The 20,979-nt window shown below is 41.3% G+C and overlaps 2 protein-coding genes across 3 annotated transcripts in view; one reads left to right on the forward strand and one right to left on the reverse strand.

Moving 5' to 3' along the window:
* The window catches only part of sesn1 (sestrin 1), a 54,051-nt gene extending 40,017 nt beyond the window's left edge, over positions 1 to 14,034 (reverse strand). Inside the window, exons 1-2 of the mRNA XM_023410790.2 lie at positions 13,913 to 14,034; positions 11,984 to 12,304 (exon numbers count right to left, since the gene is read on the reverse strand). Coding sequence (XP_023266558.1) covers positions 11,984 to 12,262 — 279 coding nt within the window. The 5' untranslated portion in view covers positions 12,263 to 12,304; positions 13,913 to 14,034. The remainder of the gene's footprint in view (positions 1 to 11,983; positions 12,305 to 13,912) is intronic.
* Positions 14,035 to 15,383: 1,349 nt separating this feature from the next.
* Positions 15,384 to 19,335, forward strand: cep57l1 (centrosomal protein 57, like 1). 2 transcript variants are annotated; one of them, XM_023410782.2, is made up of 11 exons: positions 15,384 to 15,557; positions 16,162 to 16,333; positions 16,447 to 16,638; positions 16,775 to 16,896; positions 17,177 to 17,290; positions 17,370 to 17,447; positions 17,730 to 17,819; positions 17,917 to 17,991; positions 18,084 to 18,346; positions 18,449 to 18,593; positions 18,733 to 19,335. In XM_023410782.2, exons 1-11 carry the CDS (start codon positions 15,537 to 15,539, stop codon positions 18,937 to 18,939), a joined length of 1,479 nt encoding a protein of 492 aa, XP_023266550.1. In that variant the 5' UTR covers positions 15,384 to 15,536; the 3' UTR covers positions 18,940 to 19,335. The 2 variants fall into 2 exon arrangements, with proteins under 2 accessions (XP_023266550.1, XP_023266551.1); XM_023410783.2 differs by having other exon boundaries at positions 17,736 to 17,819.
* Positions 19,336 to 20,979: the final 1,644 nt, after the last annotated feature.

A 20,979-nucleotide genomic window follows, 5' to 3' on the forward strand; every position in this document is an offset into this window, starting at 1 on the left:
TGTGTGTGTGGACCCCGGGGTCTAATAAACCCAAAAGGTGTGATGGATGACATTATGATGTAACGGTATCTCTTCCAATAACTGCGTTGGGACATGTAGTACAAATGTTTGAGCATTAGGACTGTAAACAACTCTGTGCACTTGCTTTGCACCTTTGAGCTTAAGTTTCCGTTCTTTATTCAGTCATGAACTTTAAAACCGTTGAACTGTTAAACAAAAAAAAACAAAAAAAAAAGGGAACATCAGCATTTCCTCTTTGACACGTGAGTCTTCTTTTAGTTAAGACACAAGACACGGGCATCTGAAGTGACCAAATCAACACAGAGACATCAACCACACTGGTGTCAAAGTGAGACACACACACATACACCTTTGAGTTTCACTTACCACAGATACAAAAACACAGACAAGTAGATATAGACAAGTGTGATGACTACACACAGGGAGGCAGGACAGAGTGTGACAAACACACTGAAAGTCTACATTCATCAAACAACTACAGATTATCATCGTTAACACTTAGGCATATTTTTATCTATTTGCAGACACTTTGTCCAGATTGACTTTCACACTCAGTATTTGGACGTCTTTGCTGTGCAGATGATAAAGTAAAATTGATATTATTGTGTTAAATTTCATATGATGATGGTTATCATTACATTATTACATACCAGGTCTCAAGATGTCAGGTGATATGTTTTTTAGATAGTTCAACTGTTCAGTCAGCACAATCAACTGCACAATCAGCAGTGATATCGTCTAACCATACTCTGCTCTCACTATAAGAGAGAAATGTGTGGTTGACCAATAACATCAGACGTACCTTGCAACAGTATCTTGCTAAAGTATCTGGTTACACTTACAAAACAGCTGGTTGCAACGTTCAACCATAATGTGAGTGTGGCAAATTTATTTATAGCATTATATATCATTCCAATTTTTGATAATGAAGATACTTGTAGTAGCCCTGGTAAAGTGTATGATCTGCATCCTTTACCTCCTTGTTTGTGTGTATTTTGTGTTTGCAGCCTCGCTCGCCGCAAAGTGCACTTGAACAAAATGAAGTAATGAAGACAAATAAAGTATTCTGCATTGAGTTGAAATGAATTGAATAGGAGACAAAGCAACCAAAAGGTGGGATATTTTTGACTAGTAATTTAGTGTCATGATCTCAGTCTAACTCACTTGCTGAAGAACTAACATGAAGGCGAAAAGCCCCTGAAACAAGCAAGTACACCCCTGGCAGACCATCACCAGCACAGTCTCTTAAAAAGTGGGGAACTATGAGCTATGAGTCCTACATTGCTCATTCCAGAGTCAGCACTTTAACCCCACAGCAAATTGTTCATTCTGTCTACGTTTTGTAAGTATGTGCGTGTGTGTGACTGGATGCTAAATAACCGCCAACATGAAGGTGCGTGTTAAGATAGACTCTCTGGTCAATGTGAAGGAGTATGTTTTCCTACCTTAAGTAAACACTGTGAAGCAAACCCACTTGTGCAGTTTTTTTCAGCATGTCAATCACACACACACTCTAACCCTCCGTTTCTCTACCACACACACACACACACACACACACACACACAAAAACACACACACTTCAGTCTGGCTTTGGAGCAAAAGAGCTGAGGTCAGAGGTGAACGACTGTGGGAACGCGGAGGTCCCGTAGCGTGAAACTGTCACCGTCCTGACAAACTGGCCTGTAACATAAACAAGCACACATACATCAGCCCGGGACAATACCCCCGAGAAGAGAGCACAATACATCCCACCACTCCACACTGGGCCTGAAACAATACCACACACGCTGAAACAACATCATAGCCAGGCCTAAGCCAACATGGCACTGGGCAAAGCTTGGAGCAACACCATTTGGTGCAGCACCACACAATACATGCAGTGGTCGGTGTGAGGAAAACAATCTGTCAGGTGCTGACACAGCTCAAGTTCATGTCTCAAAGTGTGGGGTCTTTCCGAGATTGGATGAGGGAGACCTGGTAAGCAGTGTGTGTGTGTGTGTGTGTGTGTGTGTGTGTGTGTGTGTGTGTGTGTGTGTGTGTGTGTGTGAAGCCTATACACACACAAATATATTGGCAAAGCACAAAGCATAGACTGAAATCCATCAACACTGCTTGTTTTAGCAAACAAAATATTCACCTTAAACTAATTTACTATAACTAAGTTATGGTAAATTATAACGATAAATAACTGCAGCTTCCAGTTGGACTTGTTTTCAGCTCCATTTTAGTGGTTACACAATGTTTTCTGAAGTGAGCAGGAGCAAGTGTCACTAATATTTTGTTTGTGTATTCCAGCTGGTTAAGCCTGGTGTTGAGCCTGTGTGGTTTGTATCCTAATAGGGGCTACCTCAGACTGAGGCCTGGACCACAGCCACTGGGCTATTCATGCTTTGTGACCTGATCCGCAGATGCCTCTAAATCCTGCATGCTCACTGCTATAAATCTCTCAAGACGAATAAACACACACACACACACACACACACACACACACACACACACATAGAGGGAGAGACAGTGAGACTCGTATTCAAAGACAGATAGACACATATAGACACAAACAGATAAACATAAACGCATAGAGGAAAAAGTCTCTCTCACACACACACACACACACACACACACACACACACACACACTGGATGAATGCCCAGTGACCAGGGCAAAAGGAAAAAATTGAAATGATACAGAGCATTGCTTGCATCGAGCCCAGTGCATGGAAAATTCCCATCCAACAACTTGAGAGGAGAGCAAAATCAGGTTAAAGACTGGTAAAGAGCGCCCTCCTCTGTCCACACAGGTGAACCTCAGTTACTTCTGTCCCTCAATATGCTGTGTGAATGGTGAAACCACTCGATGGCCCATAATGTTTCATTAAGTAAAAGGTGGAGCATTAAAGAGTAAGAGGGTGGGGGATAAAAGGCACATATTGATTTGTTCAAAAACCTCATCCACTGGACAATAACCTTCATCATTCATTTATGAATTCAATCAAATTAATCCTGAACAGATGGCATTCAGGTCGATAGATGAAAGTGTCTGAGTGTAAGAGGCAAGTGGGGTGATATGCTGTCACTTTTATATCTGCAAGATTTATTTTCCTGGATTGTGTGTGTGGGTGTGTGTGTCTGAATACTCCCTCCTGGTGTCCAAAAGCCTACAGAAATATATACAAGGGCATAGGTCTGAGTAGTGCTTTCAGTCTTGATCTAAGGCTGCATCAACAAACTCCAACGATCATGTAGGGGGGTCATATGCAAAACAAAGGGCAAAGAAAATCATAAATCTGCCTCTGCTGCTCCTAATACTAGTTCATAAGATGTGTTGCACAACCACAACAGAAGGAAAAAATTATAGTTGTTCTGAAGGCAAGGTGAAAAGCCGGCCTTCATAGATAGGTGTGCGACAAAGTAACTGTTTAAATACGGGTGTACGGGTGTGCATTTTCGCCTGGAAGGCACTGATAGTGCTGCAATTGCTCATGAATACATAAAACAATGGAGAGAGCGAGCTTGAGAAGTTCAAACCGAGCTTACTTTCTCACCTCCAGACAGCTGGCCAAACACTGCATGAAGTGGGTGTTCATGTGAAGTTGCCAGTTTTGAATAAAGTCACAGAAAGTCTGATGACGTTTAGGCGCAGGAGGAGGGCGTTTCAGACACTGTTCGACGATCTGACATGTCGGCATATACTGGGACCTTTAAGCTTAGCATGTGAACATTTTCACCAACTCGTCTCTTCTCTCATTTAGTTTATGGTAATTGGAAAGTAAGTGGACAAAGGTCAGAAAGATTTTACTAGGAAAATAAAAATCAAACCATAAAAGTTCCAGTCCATTCCCAGTGTAAATTACGCCCTTTAAAATATACATGACATTTGAATACCTGGTTCATGTAACTATTCAAATAGCTAAAAGGCCTTTTTCACAACAGGTCAACTTGTCATAGTAGGAAAAGTACAAGCGTTATTAATAACATTAATGGTGGCTCAGTTCCATTAGTGTCCCTGTAAACCATTTCTGTAGGATCATAACAGACAATACACAATACACTACAGCTTCAATGATGATTTGCAGATGAATGTAATAGCTGTAAAAATCTGTAAGACCATTTTCTTATTAAGGCATCAAAAGTATCTGTGTAGTTGGTCACAAACATTTTGCTGGTTCATCAGTCAGACAAGGTGAACAATACATGAAACATGTTGTTGTGCGCCACTTAGTGTCTACCCAGAGTGGTTTCATGTAAAAAAAAACCCAGGAGCTTTCTTTACGTGTGTCGAGCAATGCCTGAACTTGGGCAGAAGTGTATAATTAGCCCTGATGTACAGGGAACGAGTCCAGCACTTGAGCTAGCTGTCATCACAGAGGCTTATGGTCATCACATTACATTAGATAGTTAAAGCAATCAACATATTAAAAAAAATTATTATTATATAATCTGATGGGAAGCGGAGGCACAGTAAGGGCAAATCCAGGAGATGGAAAATGTTCAATGTGTTTGTGTAATATCGTTTAAAAAAAACAAAATCTTCACAAATAGAAAGAGTTTGCTGAAGTAAATACACATGTGCTTCTCGGGCTGCGGTGAAAAGGGATCTACAGAGCTGAAAAAACATTACAGCCGCCCCTGTGGATGAACCTGTTTAGGTGTTAAACAGTTACGACAACATGATTTCTCTGACATTTAGGCATGTAGTCGAGTGACTTATGGCTGCAACAGTTACACAAGCTTCAGTTTTTATTGGCAACATTAAAACAACTGAAAAAAAAAAAAGAGTTCAGCACATTCTTGCGAGAGACTCGCTTGGAAAAGAAATAAGAATAGGCGCTAACGAAGCAGCAGAAGGCACAACTTTATAAATTATTTGTGAAGTCTAATTCCATATGCAAGTTATAAATATCACATTATGGCAATGAGAGAGAGAGAGAGAGAGAGAGAGAGAGAGAGAGAGAGAGAGAGAGAGACAGAGAGAGAGAGAGAGAGAGAGGGAGGCTTGTTTACTCAAAAGCACCATGTGATCACCCTATCTCTATTCTTCAATCTCCTGATAGGAGCAACAGTAAATCTCTCTGCCTTAGGTTGAAATGTGAATGTAGAGCAGGAGAACATGGCTGTTATTATTTTTCACACACTGAAGTGTTAGCCTAGGTATTCAGCTCTTTTATCCTCCAAAGAGTTCCCACCTCCTGCTGCAGCACTTTGTTACTGTTGTCCGCCTGCCTCGCATCCTCTCTCTCTCCCCACCTCCCTCCTTCTCCCACAGTCTCGGGGTGTGTGGGTGAGACAAGCCGACCCTTGCAATGTATGCCTGCTCAGATGGGAGACAACTGCAAGCCTGGGTGGATCACACAGACCTAGGCTCGGATGACGGTGTTCTTAAAGAAAAAACGTGGCATGATTGTCAACTTATTACATAAGAAATGATCATCTATTTGGGGCTTAAGTCTGGTTTGGGATCATTTAAAGCTATTCCATGGTGCGTCTGGTTCTGGACGGGATGGAAATATACAGGTTTTGGGCCAGCCTGGGCTCAGGCTCTGGAGAGCAGGGCTGGTAGTTGTGGGGTGCTAGTAGTTTTCCACTGCAGGTTGCTGACTGAATACAGAGAAAGACAGTGTTTGTTCCACCCCCCCACCCCCTCATCATTTTCATCCCTTCCCCTCTTTACTCCCAGCATTAAGACTGCACAATTTATTCTTTCACTGTTACTTTCCTCCATCTCCTCCTCGACCTGCAGTGCATCGGCGTCATGTTTTGCCACATTCGCTTTCTTTCCCACTCTACCACCTCCTTCTCTCTCTCTCTCTCTCTCTCTGTCGTTCTCCCTCTCAGTTCCTGAATAGCAGGGCCAGAAATAATCGCAGACAAGCCAGCACCCCCACCCCCCAAGTAACAGTGCCAACCAACCCACCCCATCATCGCACCTCATGCCACTGGTACCATGGCGACTGCTTATGCTGTGCAAAAGCCCATACCCAACACCAACCCATCCCTCCCTCTGTGCCAAGATAATACAGCTTTTAGTGGAACAGTCCCTACAATGAAGACTCGTGATTCTTACAGCAAACAGAAAGATTCTCCTTTTTCTTTCTACAGAAAAATGTTTAAGATCTGTACTCATGTGTGCTACTGAAAAAGAAAAAGAAAATGGTGATTATTTTATCATTTATTCAGGCTTACAACAGGATTGACAGTGACCTAGTTGCACACTTCCCACATGCCCCCTCCTCTCCAGTCTCCTCGAGTCTGCAGCCGCCAGCATGCTGCACTGGCTGGAAGGTGGGGGTCTGTCTGTGTTGTAGGATCAAAGTGGGAGCTTGTGCGTTAATATGCTTTCCTAGCATGTTAGAAATGGTTTTTAATATGCTGGCAAGGAAGATGTTTGGTTGAAAAGTCAAGGAATTTTATAAAATCTCTGTATATCTATTTCCTTCTGGTTATTGAGCTAGAACTACTAGGCTACATAAACTGGTACAATGCCACTTACATCACTTTATCTACAAAACAAAAATGCATAGCCAGTTAGGGTTCCTTGTTTGCACACCAACCCCTGATAAATGGGAGCGTATTTATCGGTCAGTTGCGTTCATTACTTGTGGTTTTAAACCCTTGTTGTACATTGAGAAAACCACTCACCTGCAGTTTAATTGGGTATTTATATTCACAGATATTTGTGGTAATAAAAGCCAAAAGGTGATGCATTTGGTGACACAGGATTTTGCACCACAACTTGGAAAAGCGACAGAAAATATGCTCGAAGAAAAAGAAGTGCTGCATCACAATGCAGCTGTCATCGCTAGTACCATCACTATCACCTAGGCCAAAAACAATCATATTACAAGAGGTTTGACGGAGTGCAGAAAAGCCTTAAGTGGCCATGATATGATTGTAACATAAAGCTTCATGTAGCTTAGTAAGATTGAACATCCCACAGACTGTACACAGAGACACTGCCAGCGCGCACACACCCACCCTTGACAACCCCTACTGGCACTGTCCCATCACTCTGTCCAGCTGGCTGGCAGCTGTAAATCCACAGCTTTATTCCTCTATCACGTCCTCCATATCCACGGAGCATTTCACTGTACAGTTACTGTGCCAAAGGTCACTGCTTGCTGCTGCTGCTGCTGCTTTCTCTCCCCCCCCTCACCGTGCAATTTGTCTGACCTGGTTCGAGCAGAGATCGCCCATAATCCAGCAGATCCGTCCAGACCACAAGGCTCTCTCTCCATGGGTCCTTACTCTATTTACACAGTAAGCAGAGGAAGCCCCGAGAGAACTGAAGGCATGCACTCAATCACACACATATATAGTACACACACAAAGAAACACACTCATGCATAAATCCATTTACTGTTAAAAAAAAAAAAAAAAAAAAAAAGGACGAGGGGACAATTTCCTGTCACTGTGACAGTGGCTAAAATCTTTCTTTGAACTAATGCCACGGTTCACAAGTGGACTTTGACTCTGCCTTCTCAGAAAAGCAATGTTGCTTCTGTCCACACTCCTGTCTGTCAAGGTTGACAAGTCAAGTTTGTTTATATAGCCTCACCACAAGCATGCCACCATTGAGACAGGCTTATACGGACAACAAGCCTAAGTCCGAATCATTCGCAAATTATCTCCACACAATCTCCAAGAATTAAGTCATTGCACAAGCTACCATGCCAAACCTACTAGGTACTACAGCTGCATATACTTGAGCACTTTATGACCGTAACTGTCCAGCAATACATATTTCAGTCTTGAGACACAGATTTAAAAGGCAGTGTACACCCTTTAAAACCTGTGTGGCAGAGACCTTATCCACCGTCTATGAATACATCAATCCAGAAAAAGCATTACGATCAATATCTGGTGTCATTTCTGAGGGCCTGGAGACACTCCTAAGCTTTCCATACAGAGACAGAAGTGTGTTCTGGGTTATTCTGGGAGGAGGCCAGATCCAGGAAGCCATTTCACTTAATTAATCACACATAAGTGTTTATTGCAGGGGCTGCTGAGTCATCCTAAATGTCCATAATTAGCTAAATAAGTATGTGTAAAAAAAATGAGGAGCAGCATGAGCTTGAAACATCCACTGCCTTCGCCTTCCTCAGAGAAATCTAGGTAGGCTCAAGTCTACTCTAAGACTGTCACTTCACTGACAATTTTATGATTTGTAAAAATATCTAAAAAATTTATCAATTGACTCTTCTCAGCAGTGAAAGCTGCAAGATCTGGGTCCAAATGTATTCTGTCTGCTGCACAGTGAAAAAGATTGCATATATAAATACAGTAGGTTACAAAATCTTTTTATTGCACAACAAATTGAGTATCTTTTTTTATCCAGATGGACAAAGGAATCTTTGTGGATTCTGACAATGAATTCAAAACTGAATTAAGTGTTGTTAAACAACCATCTGGGTTTTTTGGGGGAAAGAAATCACCAGGGATTTATCTTTCAGAAAACAGATGCTTAGCTCTGTGACTTGAATGAAATGATAATATATAAGAGACACAAACTGGGGCTATGCACTCCAGCACAATGCTGAATTGTACATCAGGACATTAGAAAAAGGCTTGGTTTGGAACAAGCTGACGCAAAGATGCCGAGTTCCTGGCTAAGACTTCACATTCTATTATGTAATTTTCTAATGAAACCAAGTCTAAGTAGCAAAAAAGAAAAAAAAAAAGTCAGCCCTAAAACAGATTGGACTACATTGTCAGTTGATCACATGCTCAGAACTGGGCTGGGTGAAATTCACAGAGACACTAAGTCCATTTGGTATTTACTGTGCTTCTCTACCACATCATTTCATCCCTGTAGGTTGTGGATGTGGGCACAATCTCTGGAATCTGAGCAGCACCAGCCCACGTCACAAGAACAGGTTGATCTTTTGAGAGCAGCTCTTAATTCAAGTTAGCGTAAGGGGCGAAACACAATGGTGTAATTACATAACACAAAGAATCCCCTTTCTGTCTCTGTCCGACCGCCCAAGACTGGGCTCCTTTCATCCAGCGAGGGAACATGGTGACCGGAGAGCGAGCCGGCCGATGGAGTCTGCCCACCCCTTTCATATACTCAGAACAAACACTTACTATTGTCTCGCTTGATTTGTGTGCATATATATATCTGTGTGTGTGTGTGTGTGTGTGTGTGTGTGTGTGTGTGTTTGCATTTGTCTGCACCCATCGTTATCCTGTCTTCCTATATGTATCAGATCAATACAGCTCAGCAAGGTCAACAGCCTTCACAAGTCCCAGGATGACCCCCAGTGTCTACTTATGTTAAGCATACTCACAGGTTTGCACGGGTAAGCGATTTTGACCCTTGTATGTTCACCCCAACAGACTGCTACACAAGGATGCCTTATGGGAACCTGATCCCCCCCCCCCCCTCACATATAGAACCCTATTTTCGGATGTGACCCCATAACCCTTAACCCCTGGGACTCACTAGCCCACAAGCCCGTTCTCGTACTGTGATCGCAGCTTGTCCTGCATATTCACAGGGTGCCTTGAAAAACAAACAACGACTCAGCAGGGAAACTGTACAGACCAAAAAAAGGTCTGATGAGAGATTTTATTGAATCTTTATTTTATCACTTGGGTATTTGATCTAGAAAAAGAACAATAACAGACACAAAAAAATAGAAATAAAAAGATATGCCTTCATCCATGAATGAGGTCCAGTATAAAATATCCAACACTTATCTGTACAGTTGTTTTAAAGGAATTGTTGGACGCTTATTTACCTTTCTTACCAGTCTTCTCCTGTATCTGTCCATAAATAAGGCTACAGCCAACAGCCTATTGGCTTAGCATAACACAAGACTTGAAACGGGGAGAAACAGCTATCGCCTGACACTGGCTACCCAACCCCCCATAAAACCAAAGCGTGTAATTTTTTGCACCTCATTTTTTATGGGGGAAACAAACAAATGAACAAACAAGACTGTTAGTGAACTTTCGAGGTGTTGGTAGGTGGATTTTTGTTCAGACAGAGCCATGGATATTTCTTCCTTTTTTAAAAATCCAGTGAAGAAAATGCACACAATATACTGTGGATATGCACACTGGGCCACCAAACCAGCAGAAAATTAGTCCAGGCCAAATCTTTGCGAGCCACGGGGGTATTACAGGACATTATTCTCACCAAGCAGGAGGCCTTCCTCTTCTAGAGGAGGGGGGTTGCCATAAGGAAAGGACTGTCTGTGCTTTCAAAGATTTTGTCTTTAATCAGCGGATCTGCTGGAATTAGAGGTCTGTCTGAGCCCGAGCCCCCCCTCCCTTCCACCTCTGACAACGTGAGAAAGGTGTGTGTGTGTGTGTGTGCTGCTCGGGGGGGGGGGGCAATCTTCAACCGTGGGACCAGAACAACATGAGCTGCTACATTGGGCTCATAAATGCACCCTTTGGCAAGTCCTCAGCAAATGCAGCTTAGCATAATTCAAAAATACCAGACGGTGTGTACTGTGGTGCACTGCTAAACCCGCAAAGCAGCTTTCTCCCTCTCTCATCTCTCTCTGCCCTGCTCCATCTTCCAAAAACACTTCCGCACAAACAGGAATTAATGCCACAGCCAAACAGTCTATTTCCTCAGAATAACAACATGTCAGGCCATCAAAAGTTGTCCGGCTTAGTTTTTGTTTGTTATTAAAGGACTTATTAAGTGGACCAGGCCACAGCTAGCGCCGCTAAGCTGGGATAAATCAAATATTTGGTTCTGTACAGGTAAATAATGACAAATAACTAACTGAGAAAATATAATCAATCCAAGACGCCTGAGCGCGAACATTAACCATCAAAAAATATTTTTCACTTTTATTTGAAGTTCTGTCCACTTCTTACGGATCTTCAGGAAAGATCTGCCAACAACATGAATAGAAAATCTAATTCAGGCAAATGATGTGACCTGAATCAAAATTGCAACCCACCACTTCTGCAATAACAACAAACTGCACGGTATTCTGATAACACTGGCATCGACTTTAACTGATGTTAGGATTTAAAGTTTATGTCAGCAGAATGTGGTTTCGCCCCATTCATCTAGTCGCCTGCCCTATAATATTACACCCCAACATTAATTAATAACTGACCTGAGAACTATCACCCCTGTCATTTGGCAAATCAACCACATCAACAATGAAATTCCTAAATGAACAGACAGACGTGTTGAAATACTTAAAAAAAAAAAAATCACATTGGAAAGATTATGTCATAGCGGTATGATGTTGATGATGGAGTGTGTTACTGAGTATTTTCAGTAAACACGCCTTAGGTTTCTGAGAATACCCACATACCGTCAACGGTGTGCTTTTTTATTGGCAGAAATCATTGTGAGGTTTTGAAAAGAATCCCTTGTGCTGTATACGTGCCTCTGATCTCAGATGGCTCAGACAGAGGCAAGGAAACTGTTTACATTACTAAGCACTAAGCTAAAATTCTCTCAACAAATACAGGTTTTTCAGCTCAAAAATGTAAATGAACTCTTATTACAACAAACTTTATGACAATCAAATTTGTCATGTCTCTAGGTTTTAAACTTAAGACGATATTTTGTAGAATTGATTTTTGATTTTAGACATTACAGTATAATTAATTGAGAATATTGGTATTTTTTTGTGTATCAGTAATATAAAAACTCTTGACGTTCTCTCTTTTTGGCATGCATGCATATAGTTGAAGAGCTGGATTGGTAAATCCTTGGCTCTTGCAATGTTTAAGTGTTAATGAGTTCATGGTGTCGCATCATGTCATTGACTGTAATCCACTTGACAGAACATGCATTGCTCTTAGCGCGGCTCTGACTCAACTACAGTGTTTGCATGCTTATGAGGAGGTGAAGAGAGGAGCAGATGGCAACAGAACAATACCATAAGTACTAAAATGTGCGGACATATGACAGCATGGCGCAGCTAAGTGCAGCACGGTACAAATAGCACACTAGGGTCTCATTGTAGATAATATGAATATCCTACCTGGACGGCCTTTAGAAGTCGAATGCATCGCGCCCTGACATCTTCAAAGGGACACCGTTTGGAGAGCATGAGCAGATGAGCAAGGATGTCATTCAGATCACTGTTTGGAAGGCATCCCAAGGCCGGGGGCGAGGGGACCGATGCTGTTATGGGCCCAATAGCCTCCGCTTTCCTCATGACGTCCTGGCATATGTTTTCCATGGCCTCAGTTCTGGAGCTGGCATCCCGGCTGCCCAGCCCATCCCATCTCCCCAGAGACTCCTGGTCCTGCACTTCCATCTTTTGACGTTGGACTTAATGTTTGTGCTGTCTTACAGGAAGCTACACAACAAATAACACGATACAATCCAGATTTACATCACAGCAGCACAGTGTGTGCAGCAAACAACTTTTGAATATTATGCTAATGGGGAGGGATGGGTGGGCACATGCATGTTGTGTCAGTCAGTATCAAACATAGCATAGCATTGCAGGAATTAGAAATTAGAACTCGACCAATAATCAGCCAGCCAATGTCATGAGTCGATATTACTTCATCACAGGTATATCTGCATCAGCATATACAGTATGTCAGTAGCAAGAAATAAGACTACAGAAATGCCAATTAGGTTACATTAAATAAAATCTACAGCCCGATCCCTACTGTATTCTTGAGGCTGATACTGATATTTATATTTGGGAGTTTAAAAAAAAACTTGAAATCGATATACTGGATGATATTGATCATTTTCAACATTAACACAAAACACAAAAAATCTTGATACTGATCCCTTAGATTTGTTTTTTTTAAACCGTGACCAAGATACATCATGAATGGGATATTTTAGTAACTAGTAACTTTAAGCAACTTGTCTTAATGATGACACTGTTTCTAAATGACCTCAAACCAAGTTAGGTATTTGTGCATTATAATGTCCTCTTACTTATCAGTCAAAATACCGACATTGATATATCTGCAATAAACTAATTTATTTGTCTAACGCTAATAAACTCCTCTATTATCTGCATGAATTTTTTTATGGTATTATGGATATTCATGAAGTAAAACTTCCTCAGAATCAAATCGAATCAAACCGTTGATGGATGAAACAGCTAGATAGAAATGTCTGTTTTTTAACAACCCAGCATAATATACACTCAAAAAATCATGGTGCCTTCCCACTATGATGCAAAAATCATATAAATGTATAATATTGCCTCAAAGAAGGCATGCTCATTTATTTGCAATGGCCTAACAGATAATGATATCACATTTTAATGGCATGTAGAAGTCTCTGATGGCAGACAAATCTGTGTCACATAGTATATGTCATTATATAACCTAACCTTCTTCAGTTTCTTGGTCAGATTTCTTCAATAACAAATTTAACACAATTTGTATTAATTATGTAGATGTTAAGCATATAAGTATAACCAAAAGCGAATACTGGCATATACAGCTATTTGCTATCTCATTTCTTAACTCTCAATTATTGATATGAGTATCGACTTAAAAAAAAATACATGATCAGTCAGGCTCTATCATATCTGGTATTTAAACCCAGGTCATGCTGGAAACCAGTAATTTCTCAATTTCATCATGTTGGTATTTGGTCTATTACCAACTTCCAAGAAAAATCCTATCTACATATGATTTATTTATGTCACAAACCACCACAACCTGTCAGTGATATTGCTTAAGAAAACGTTTATGAACCAACAATGATTTACGGTTAATGACATGTGATTAAAAATGTACGAATACGAAGCTTGTCAGTTAGTGAGGTCCATTTCAATCTCTCCATGCCTTCTTTCAGTGTCAAGGCTTTCAAGCTGCCCATTAACAAAGACACCAGTAAAGTACAACAGAACCGCGCCGAAACCAACATTCCCACACACAAACCTGTCACTGTGCACCAAAAGCAAAAAATGTCATTCTCAAATACTCACTTTATCCTCATTCTTTGGTGCAGGTCTTCTGCAACGGGACGCCTTGCCACAGCGCTGACCAGCAACGTTAGTCCCAGTCAGGGTACAGGCGACAGGAGGCAACAACTTGAGGGTAAACATTTGATTGGCACAGCCAGCTGGCCAATCAACGCAGTATGTGGGAATTCTAGGGCGGTGCCTTTAGGATTCTGACCAGTGATTGGTTAGAGGGGTGTTGCCAAGCTCGCGGGGGATGGGTTTATGGGAGTTGGATTCTCTTCGTTCGGTGTGTGTTTTGGAGGGTAACGCTGTAGAACTGCATCTCCCATCATACATTTCGTCGACAGCAGCCCCCTCCCTTTTCTTGTTTATCAGAAATAACTGAAACAGGCAAGCAGAAAAACAGAAAGGAGAGTCATAGAGAGAAATGTCGTTTTTTTTTGTGTTTAACCTCGTTTGTATTTTGGCAAATTTCCATGTTAAACACAGGAAGGATCAGCGCCTATTAAATAATATGAACACAGGAATTTCAACATGTCAACATTTCAAATTATCTGAAAGACGTTGAACTTGGATTCTGGTGTGCCATGTTGTTTGAGAGACAAAGGTGTTACAAATGAGATAACACACACACACACACACACACACATACAAATGCACATAAGAAACACAAACACCCAAACAAGCTTCACAGATAAAATACAGTCTTTCACTGAGTGCAACACAACTGCTTCACAGCATATGTACTGTCTATTGCTGCAGCAGGCTATTTGCATAATACTGTGCAAATATTTACTGGGTGATTGACTGACTAAAGACACTTTACTAATCTACAATAGCCTAAATGATCAGGAAAAATAGCATCAAACAGGAAGAATTCCTAAAGAAATGTCAGTGGTCTCCAAATGAATGTTTCCACATAATATGATATATTTCAGCTTCCCATTTTGCAGACCACAAGGTGATCATTTTCCTAATACAAAATAGTCCAGTCTTGGAACCTGCTGGCACCTTTCAGAGCAGTGCTTTCAGAACAATAAGGTCTTGTCCACAGTATTTTTGAGGATGTGGTAGGATTTACAAACTGTTATTGTGTTAAACTTTAAATGCTGGTAATAACCAGGTTTCGAAATTTCTCATTTTTTATTTGGTCAAAAATGCCATATTTTTTTATTTAAATAAAGTTAACAGTGTAGAATATGTGTAACTATCAAACTTGTTTTAAGAACCCCCAAATTGTATAAATGCAAGCCTATTGATTAATCCTTTTCTAACAAAACCAGACAAATTATTTGTAGGTTTTAGATTTTAAATACAGTGAACATTCATTGCATTTAATCCAAAACAGATCACTTTTGTAAACATCTTTATGAGAACTGGCCAACATATACATTTGTATTAAAGGTGAGGAACTCTGGATTGTGGAGGGGGAAACACTGCGCAGGCGGAACTACAGTGAGGAGGGCAGCGAAGAGGAGGGAAATTTAAAAAGTCCGGACTGCTTGTAGCTGACAGAACAACTGAGTCGCTCGGAGAAGCTAATTAGCTGAACTAACATCGTTTACAGCTTACACAAGCAGTCTGAGAACATTAAATATAAACATATGATTAGTTTCCACACAGGTATAACCGTCTTAGTAACAGAATGGAGATGTATCACGACCAGGTAACATTTGCTAATCAGCCGTTAGCTGCGACTGTGGTTAACACATTAGCTTGGGCATTGTTTACTTTTGTGAAGTTGCGGTTTGCTGGTAGTTTATTCCAAGCTAGTTCAACGCTATTCGTAAATAAACCGGTTTGTTTTTGTTCTTATGAAACCTTAGCGGTGTTGGAATTGCTGCAGCTTTTAGGAGCTTCACGATGCACTTGAACAGCCTTGTTGCAGGAAACTGGTGCACTCGGGTACAGTACAAATGTGTAGACGATGAGTGGGGAAACCCGTGAACGTTAGATGATCCTCAGAATTTCCAACCGAAATTTTGACAATCGGTCAATCATTTAAGGCGTTTATCCCGGAAATATGCTGAACTTGTCTGCTTCTAGCTCTACAGATGTTAAGATTTCCTGTTTTTCTCTGTTTTATATTATTGTAAATTGAATGTCTTTAAGAATTCGACTTATAGTCAATCAAAACAGTCCATATGGAGATCTCACCTACTGCTTTGAGAACTTATTGATTGGAATTTTATTAATATATTTTTTTATTTTGTCCACGATGTAATTAATTTGTTGCAAAAGCTTCTAAAGCAGCCTCCTTCTGTCTGTAGATTTTAGACTCACCCTCCAAAAACAGTTACATTGGGAGCTATTACCAGCCTCCAGACAGGATAATACCAATACCAAGACAGCTTGAGTTCTTTGCGCCTGCATCTATCAACACCGATCCAAAGATCAACAGCCTCCGGGAGTCTCAGGCCAAACCTAATATTGACAGCAAAGGTATGGCGCAGCCATTATGTCAAGTTTTTTTGGCTCATGCAATGTTATTGTTATGGCCACTTTCTGTTCCAATTACATTGTGTGGTTTTCTGTTCTTGTCAACTCCTCTCCAGCTGTTGTTGATGCACTGAAGACCCTCCAGGAGAAAATTAGGCGGTTGGAGCTGGAAAGAAAGCAAGCGGAGAAGAGCTTCCAGCAGTTCACCCATGATATTCAGAAGCATCAGCAGGTCACAGCATCTAACGTGATGCCCAGTCAACAACCAGCGGCCAGCCTGCCTGAGACCAGTAACTCTAGCAGGGAAGGTAAGTGATAGAAGGTGCAAAGAGAAATGCCACTGCACTTGATCGGGATCTTGAAATATTATCTTGAACACTGTGAAAGTGCAAAGTCTTTTCGCTACATGTTTTTTAACAGTTGTGTCTGTGATTATGATACCAGAGCTGGACTCAAAGCTGCAGTCTGCAGAGGCTCGCTGTAAGGTTCTTGAGAAGCAGCTGGACTACATGAGGAAGATGGTTGAAAATGCCAAGAAGGAGAGGAATGCTCTCATGGAGAATCAGGTAGTTCAAAAAGCTACAAACTGAAACAAACAAAATTCATAACAAATCTATCCTTAAAAGTAGATCCAAGTAGGATATATTTTAGAGAAATCGTAGCCTGGAAAGCAGGTTTAAAATCTTTTAAACAAGATTGAATCAACTCTTACACAAAAGGGTTACTAGTGATCCTAACCCTTTTCATCATCTGTGTTCCATTACTTCCTAGCATTTCTGGATGTACTGTTAGTGGTATATAGATGTTACTAAATTATCCTATAATCTCTGTTTACCTCCCCACCAGGCTTCACTGCAGAATGAGCAGCCAAGCAGCTCAAACACCCAAATTCAGCGGGAGAAGCTGGACAAACTTGAATCAGAGTGTCTCAAATTGAGTAGAACCCAAACTGTGGCAGAGGTAATTCACGTTTATCCGTTTGATTAGTCTAAACATTAATCATCACAAACTGAATGATAATATCATTATTTCGGTGCAGATGAAGCTTGCTATTCTGGAGCAAAAACTAGTGAAAGAAGAGTATGAACGGAAACTTGTGCAGGAGAAAGCAGATGAGGTCAGTCACAGTGACGCAAGAATCCTCATTTTCACTTTGTGTTTTAATTCTCCTTACTCCAACATACACATATTTTACAATAAATTCGTAAAAAGCAATTTTTAAATATATTTTATATTAAAATCCATTACTTCTACTATCTACTAAATGATCTCTCATGGGTATTTAAGTTACATAAAACCCTCTGTCAACTAACACAGAGGTAAAATATAAAACAAAGAATCTTAAAAAGAAAAAAAGAAAAGAAATGAGCTTTTCCTTTAACCATGATATTGTCCCCAGCTGCAGAGGGAGCTGGACATCAACCTTCAATTGTCTATGCAAACTGCTGAAGAGATAAAGCCAAAGAAGAAAACAAAAAAGACCAGCAAGGTGATTTTCTTACCAATAAAGTTTATGTTTTTGTATTTAGTTGATGGGAAAGATTTGTTTGGAATAAAGTCATGATAACAGCTATCTTCTCCCTCAGAAAACATCCAAAAAGAATGAGCTGGCATCAGCAAGCAGCCCAAGACACATAAAAATGCCCTTTGTCGCAGGAACGGTACGTTAGTTCTGTGCTAACTCTCAAAACCATGCATTCTTTTGTCACTTTTTGATTGATTTTTTTTTTTTATTGCTTCCCACCTGTCACAGTCGATAAGCCCGAGCCACTCAGTCCACGCCAACGTGCAAAGTATCCTTCACATGATGAAGCACCACCAGCCCCAGCTATGTGAACGAGTGAGTTCTCTGCACAGGCCTGGCTGTGGAGCCAAGAAGAGCCTCCAAAAGGACTTTTCTCCATCTTCCACTGCTTTTAAGAAGCCTGACTACCTGCCTGAGCAAGTAGACCGGTCACTGAGCTCCCTGTCAGACCTGCTCTTGGCTCTGCAGGACGAGCTGGGACAGATGAGCTTGTGAGTACGCTTCTTTTTAAAAATTGTTTTGTTTAAGTTTTTCTTTTCACATTCAATAATATGTGTCTGCATTTCTGTATTTCGTTCTGTTGTTTTTGTCAGTGAGCATCAGGAGTTGGTGCGTCAGATCGATGCAGCCCAACATCGGGAGCAGAAGCAGGACCTGCAGAGAGAACTGGAGAGGCTGGTGGCCAGGATGGAAGAGAAGGGAGTTCATATCACTAAGCTTCGCAAACACCAGCAGACGGTAAGTGAGCCACAACTCAATACATGTGTCATAAAGGGAATGTTGTATGCCAGGTACGTCCTGTGTCAGATGATTTTCATCCCTAATTGTGTTGATAGGTGTTGGTGTCTGATGTGTTCTGTCTTCTGCTCCTGTGCAGGTCCATAAATTGGCGCAGAGTCAGCCAGGTGCTGAGGAAGACACAACCAAGAAGTTGAGTGGGATCAAGCCACCTGTCCCTTCTCTTGTTAAGGCCAAGCAGAAGGGAAGGAAAGGTGGGACCACTCACAATAACCTGCAGCTTCTCCGGGAGACTCAGAAGTTCAGAAACAGCCTCAAACAAGACGATCTCTCCTGGGAAACATGAGGTTCTCTGCAAGACCATTCTGTGCGCAGGCTTTGATCTGACAGCTGGATGAGCCACAAGACTCCGCTTGGTTCCTTTCAGTTTGTTTTTCCCTCTCTTTAAACAGCCTTTGGGCCATTTTTAGTAACAAATGAAAAGAGGGAATAAAGTGTTTTACACGGAACTTGATAATGTGTTGATCATAAAACCTGTTAAGCAATGGGTGATGGATTTAAATGAAATTTTGCACATACAGGGTCCTTCATAGGCAGACGATAGATGAACGATGACTTAAACCAGCCCAAAAAATTATGTGACTTAAGTGTGTTTCATGAAGTATGTCTCCTCTCAAATGAAGCTGGAGTAATCTATTTTTAATATTTTCAATTTTTAATAAAGTTTATCCCCTCTACATAATGTAAATACATCTTTGTTCACATTTTACTGAAGCCAACACAAGTTTTTGTCTAATTCAGCATCATTTGGATTTCATACTGAGAACCACTAGGTGGCAGTGCTCAGCCTATGTCTATTTTACCCCTGACACGCTATACATTTGCATGGACAATCGTGAAATATAACTTTATAATACTGCGTGCAGCATCAAGCTCCCTCTGTCTTGAGCAGCCTACAATAGAGATTCACCAAGTGCTCTGTGAACTCTACAACAGCAGCTGCCTGGACAGCTGAGTAAATGTAGCTGTAACCACAGGACAAAGGGATGTGGTTTTTATTGCTGTCCAAAAGTGGGAGGAACTGCTATTTGCCACAGGATTTCACAATTTCACACAGCCAAAACAGCTCTATTCTCTTAAATTCAACTTTGATAGCTATTATCAATCTTAATTATGGGCTGGTCAGAGGACAGGACACATTTCTGGCATTGCTGAGGCTTTTATATTTGCTCTCTGTTTATTTGAGTCCGCCACCTTTTCTACGGGATGAATAACCACATGTGAAGCTGCCTCATAACATTCCTGCATTATCTCTTCACTATCGGGCCTCAGTCAACATCTTTATTGTATCATCGAGTCACATTTTTGAAACACAAGAGGCCTTTTTGACCTTAAATCTTATCTCAGTCACTCCCCATACCACAAACAAAAAAACTGTACAGCCAACTCTACAAGGGTTGTTTAGTCACAAATTGTTGATATAAAATCCTAAAATTAAAACAGTGGATATCACTTACTGCCCTGTCAAAGGCTCTGGGTCATGGGAGAGGAGAACAGCTGGTTGTTATTGTTTCTCTCTCCATTCAGCCTTTTCAGTTCATTATCCGGCGAACATTGCTCGGTTCTGGTATTCTTGGCATGATTCAGAGTTCACTGGATGGTTAAATGGACTGAGCTGGTGTATGAGAGAGACACTAAACCTAATGCATTGTTTCTCTGTGCTCCCATATTAGATTACAGAGCAAGACTGGACACAGCAATCAGGTTAGCTGAGGCAAGTCAAGACCCTTCCATGCCCACATATACAACAGCTCCAGCCACTCCTGTCTGCTCTCCTGACCGTGCAACGCTGATATCTTGTGACGGCACACTCCTGTTTTTGTCTGCTGTTGAATAGCAGTGGTGTGTTCAGAGAGTGGTGTACGGAGAAGGACTGGGTAGGTACGAGTGCGTTTCAGGCATTTTGCTGTGGGTGGGGATTGCCCACAAACATCTCCTGATCCATCCTCTAATAAAGATATATTTGCAGAGTGTAATTGTCCACAAGGTGTTTCTTTGAGGTGTTACGCATCCTCAGTGTGTGAACACAAGTTTACTGGTCACTGAAAAGTTGGCTTGCTGTAGGGTTTTCCACTTCTTAGTGAAAGTGCTATAAGGGATATAGCATCACAAGGTTTGCCATCTCTGTCCATTAACGGCAAAGAGTGAGTGCAGAGCTGCAGATTGTTTTAAATGGACACATGAGAGAGAAATTGTGGCGCGGCTGTCCAGAAAAACATTCTCTCCTGAAACTCCTCTTGGTTCAGGGAAACAGTGCCAGCTGGGGACTCTGGGCCACTGGAAGAATAACAATCTGCTCAGCACAAACAAATACTGTACGCACACA

This window comes from Seriola lalandi, unplaced genomic scaffold, assembly GCF_002814215.2.
Source record: "Seriola lalandi dorsalis isolate HSWRI2012SDOR001 ecotype SW California unplaced genomic scaffold, Sedor1 jcf7180002054438, whole genome shotgun sequence".
Classification (NCBI taxonomy): Eukaryota; Metazoa; Chordata; class Actinopteri; order Carangiformes; family Carangidae; genus Seriola; species Seriola lalandi.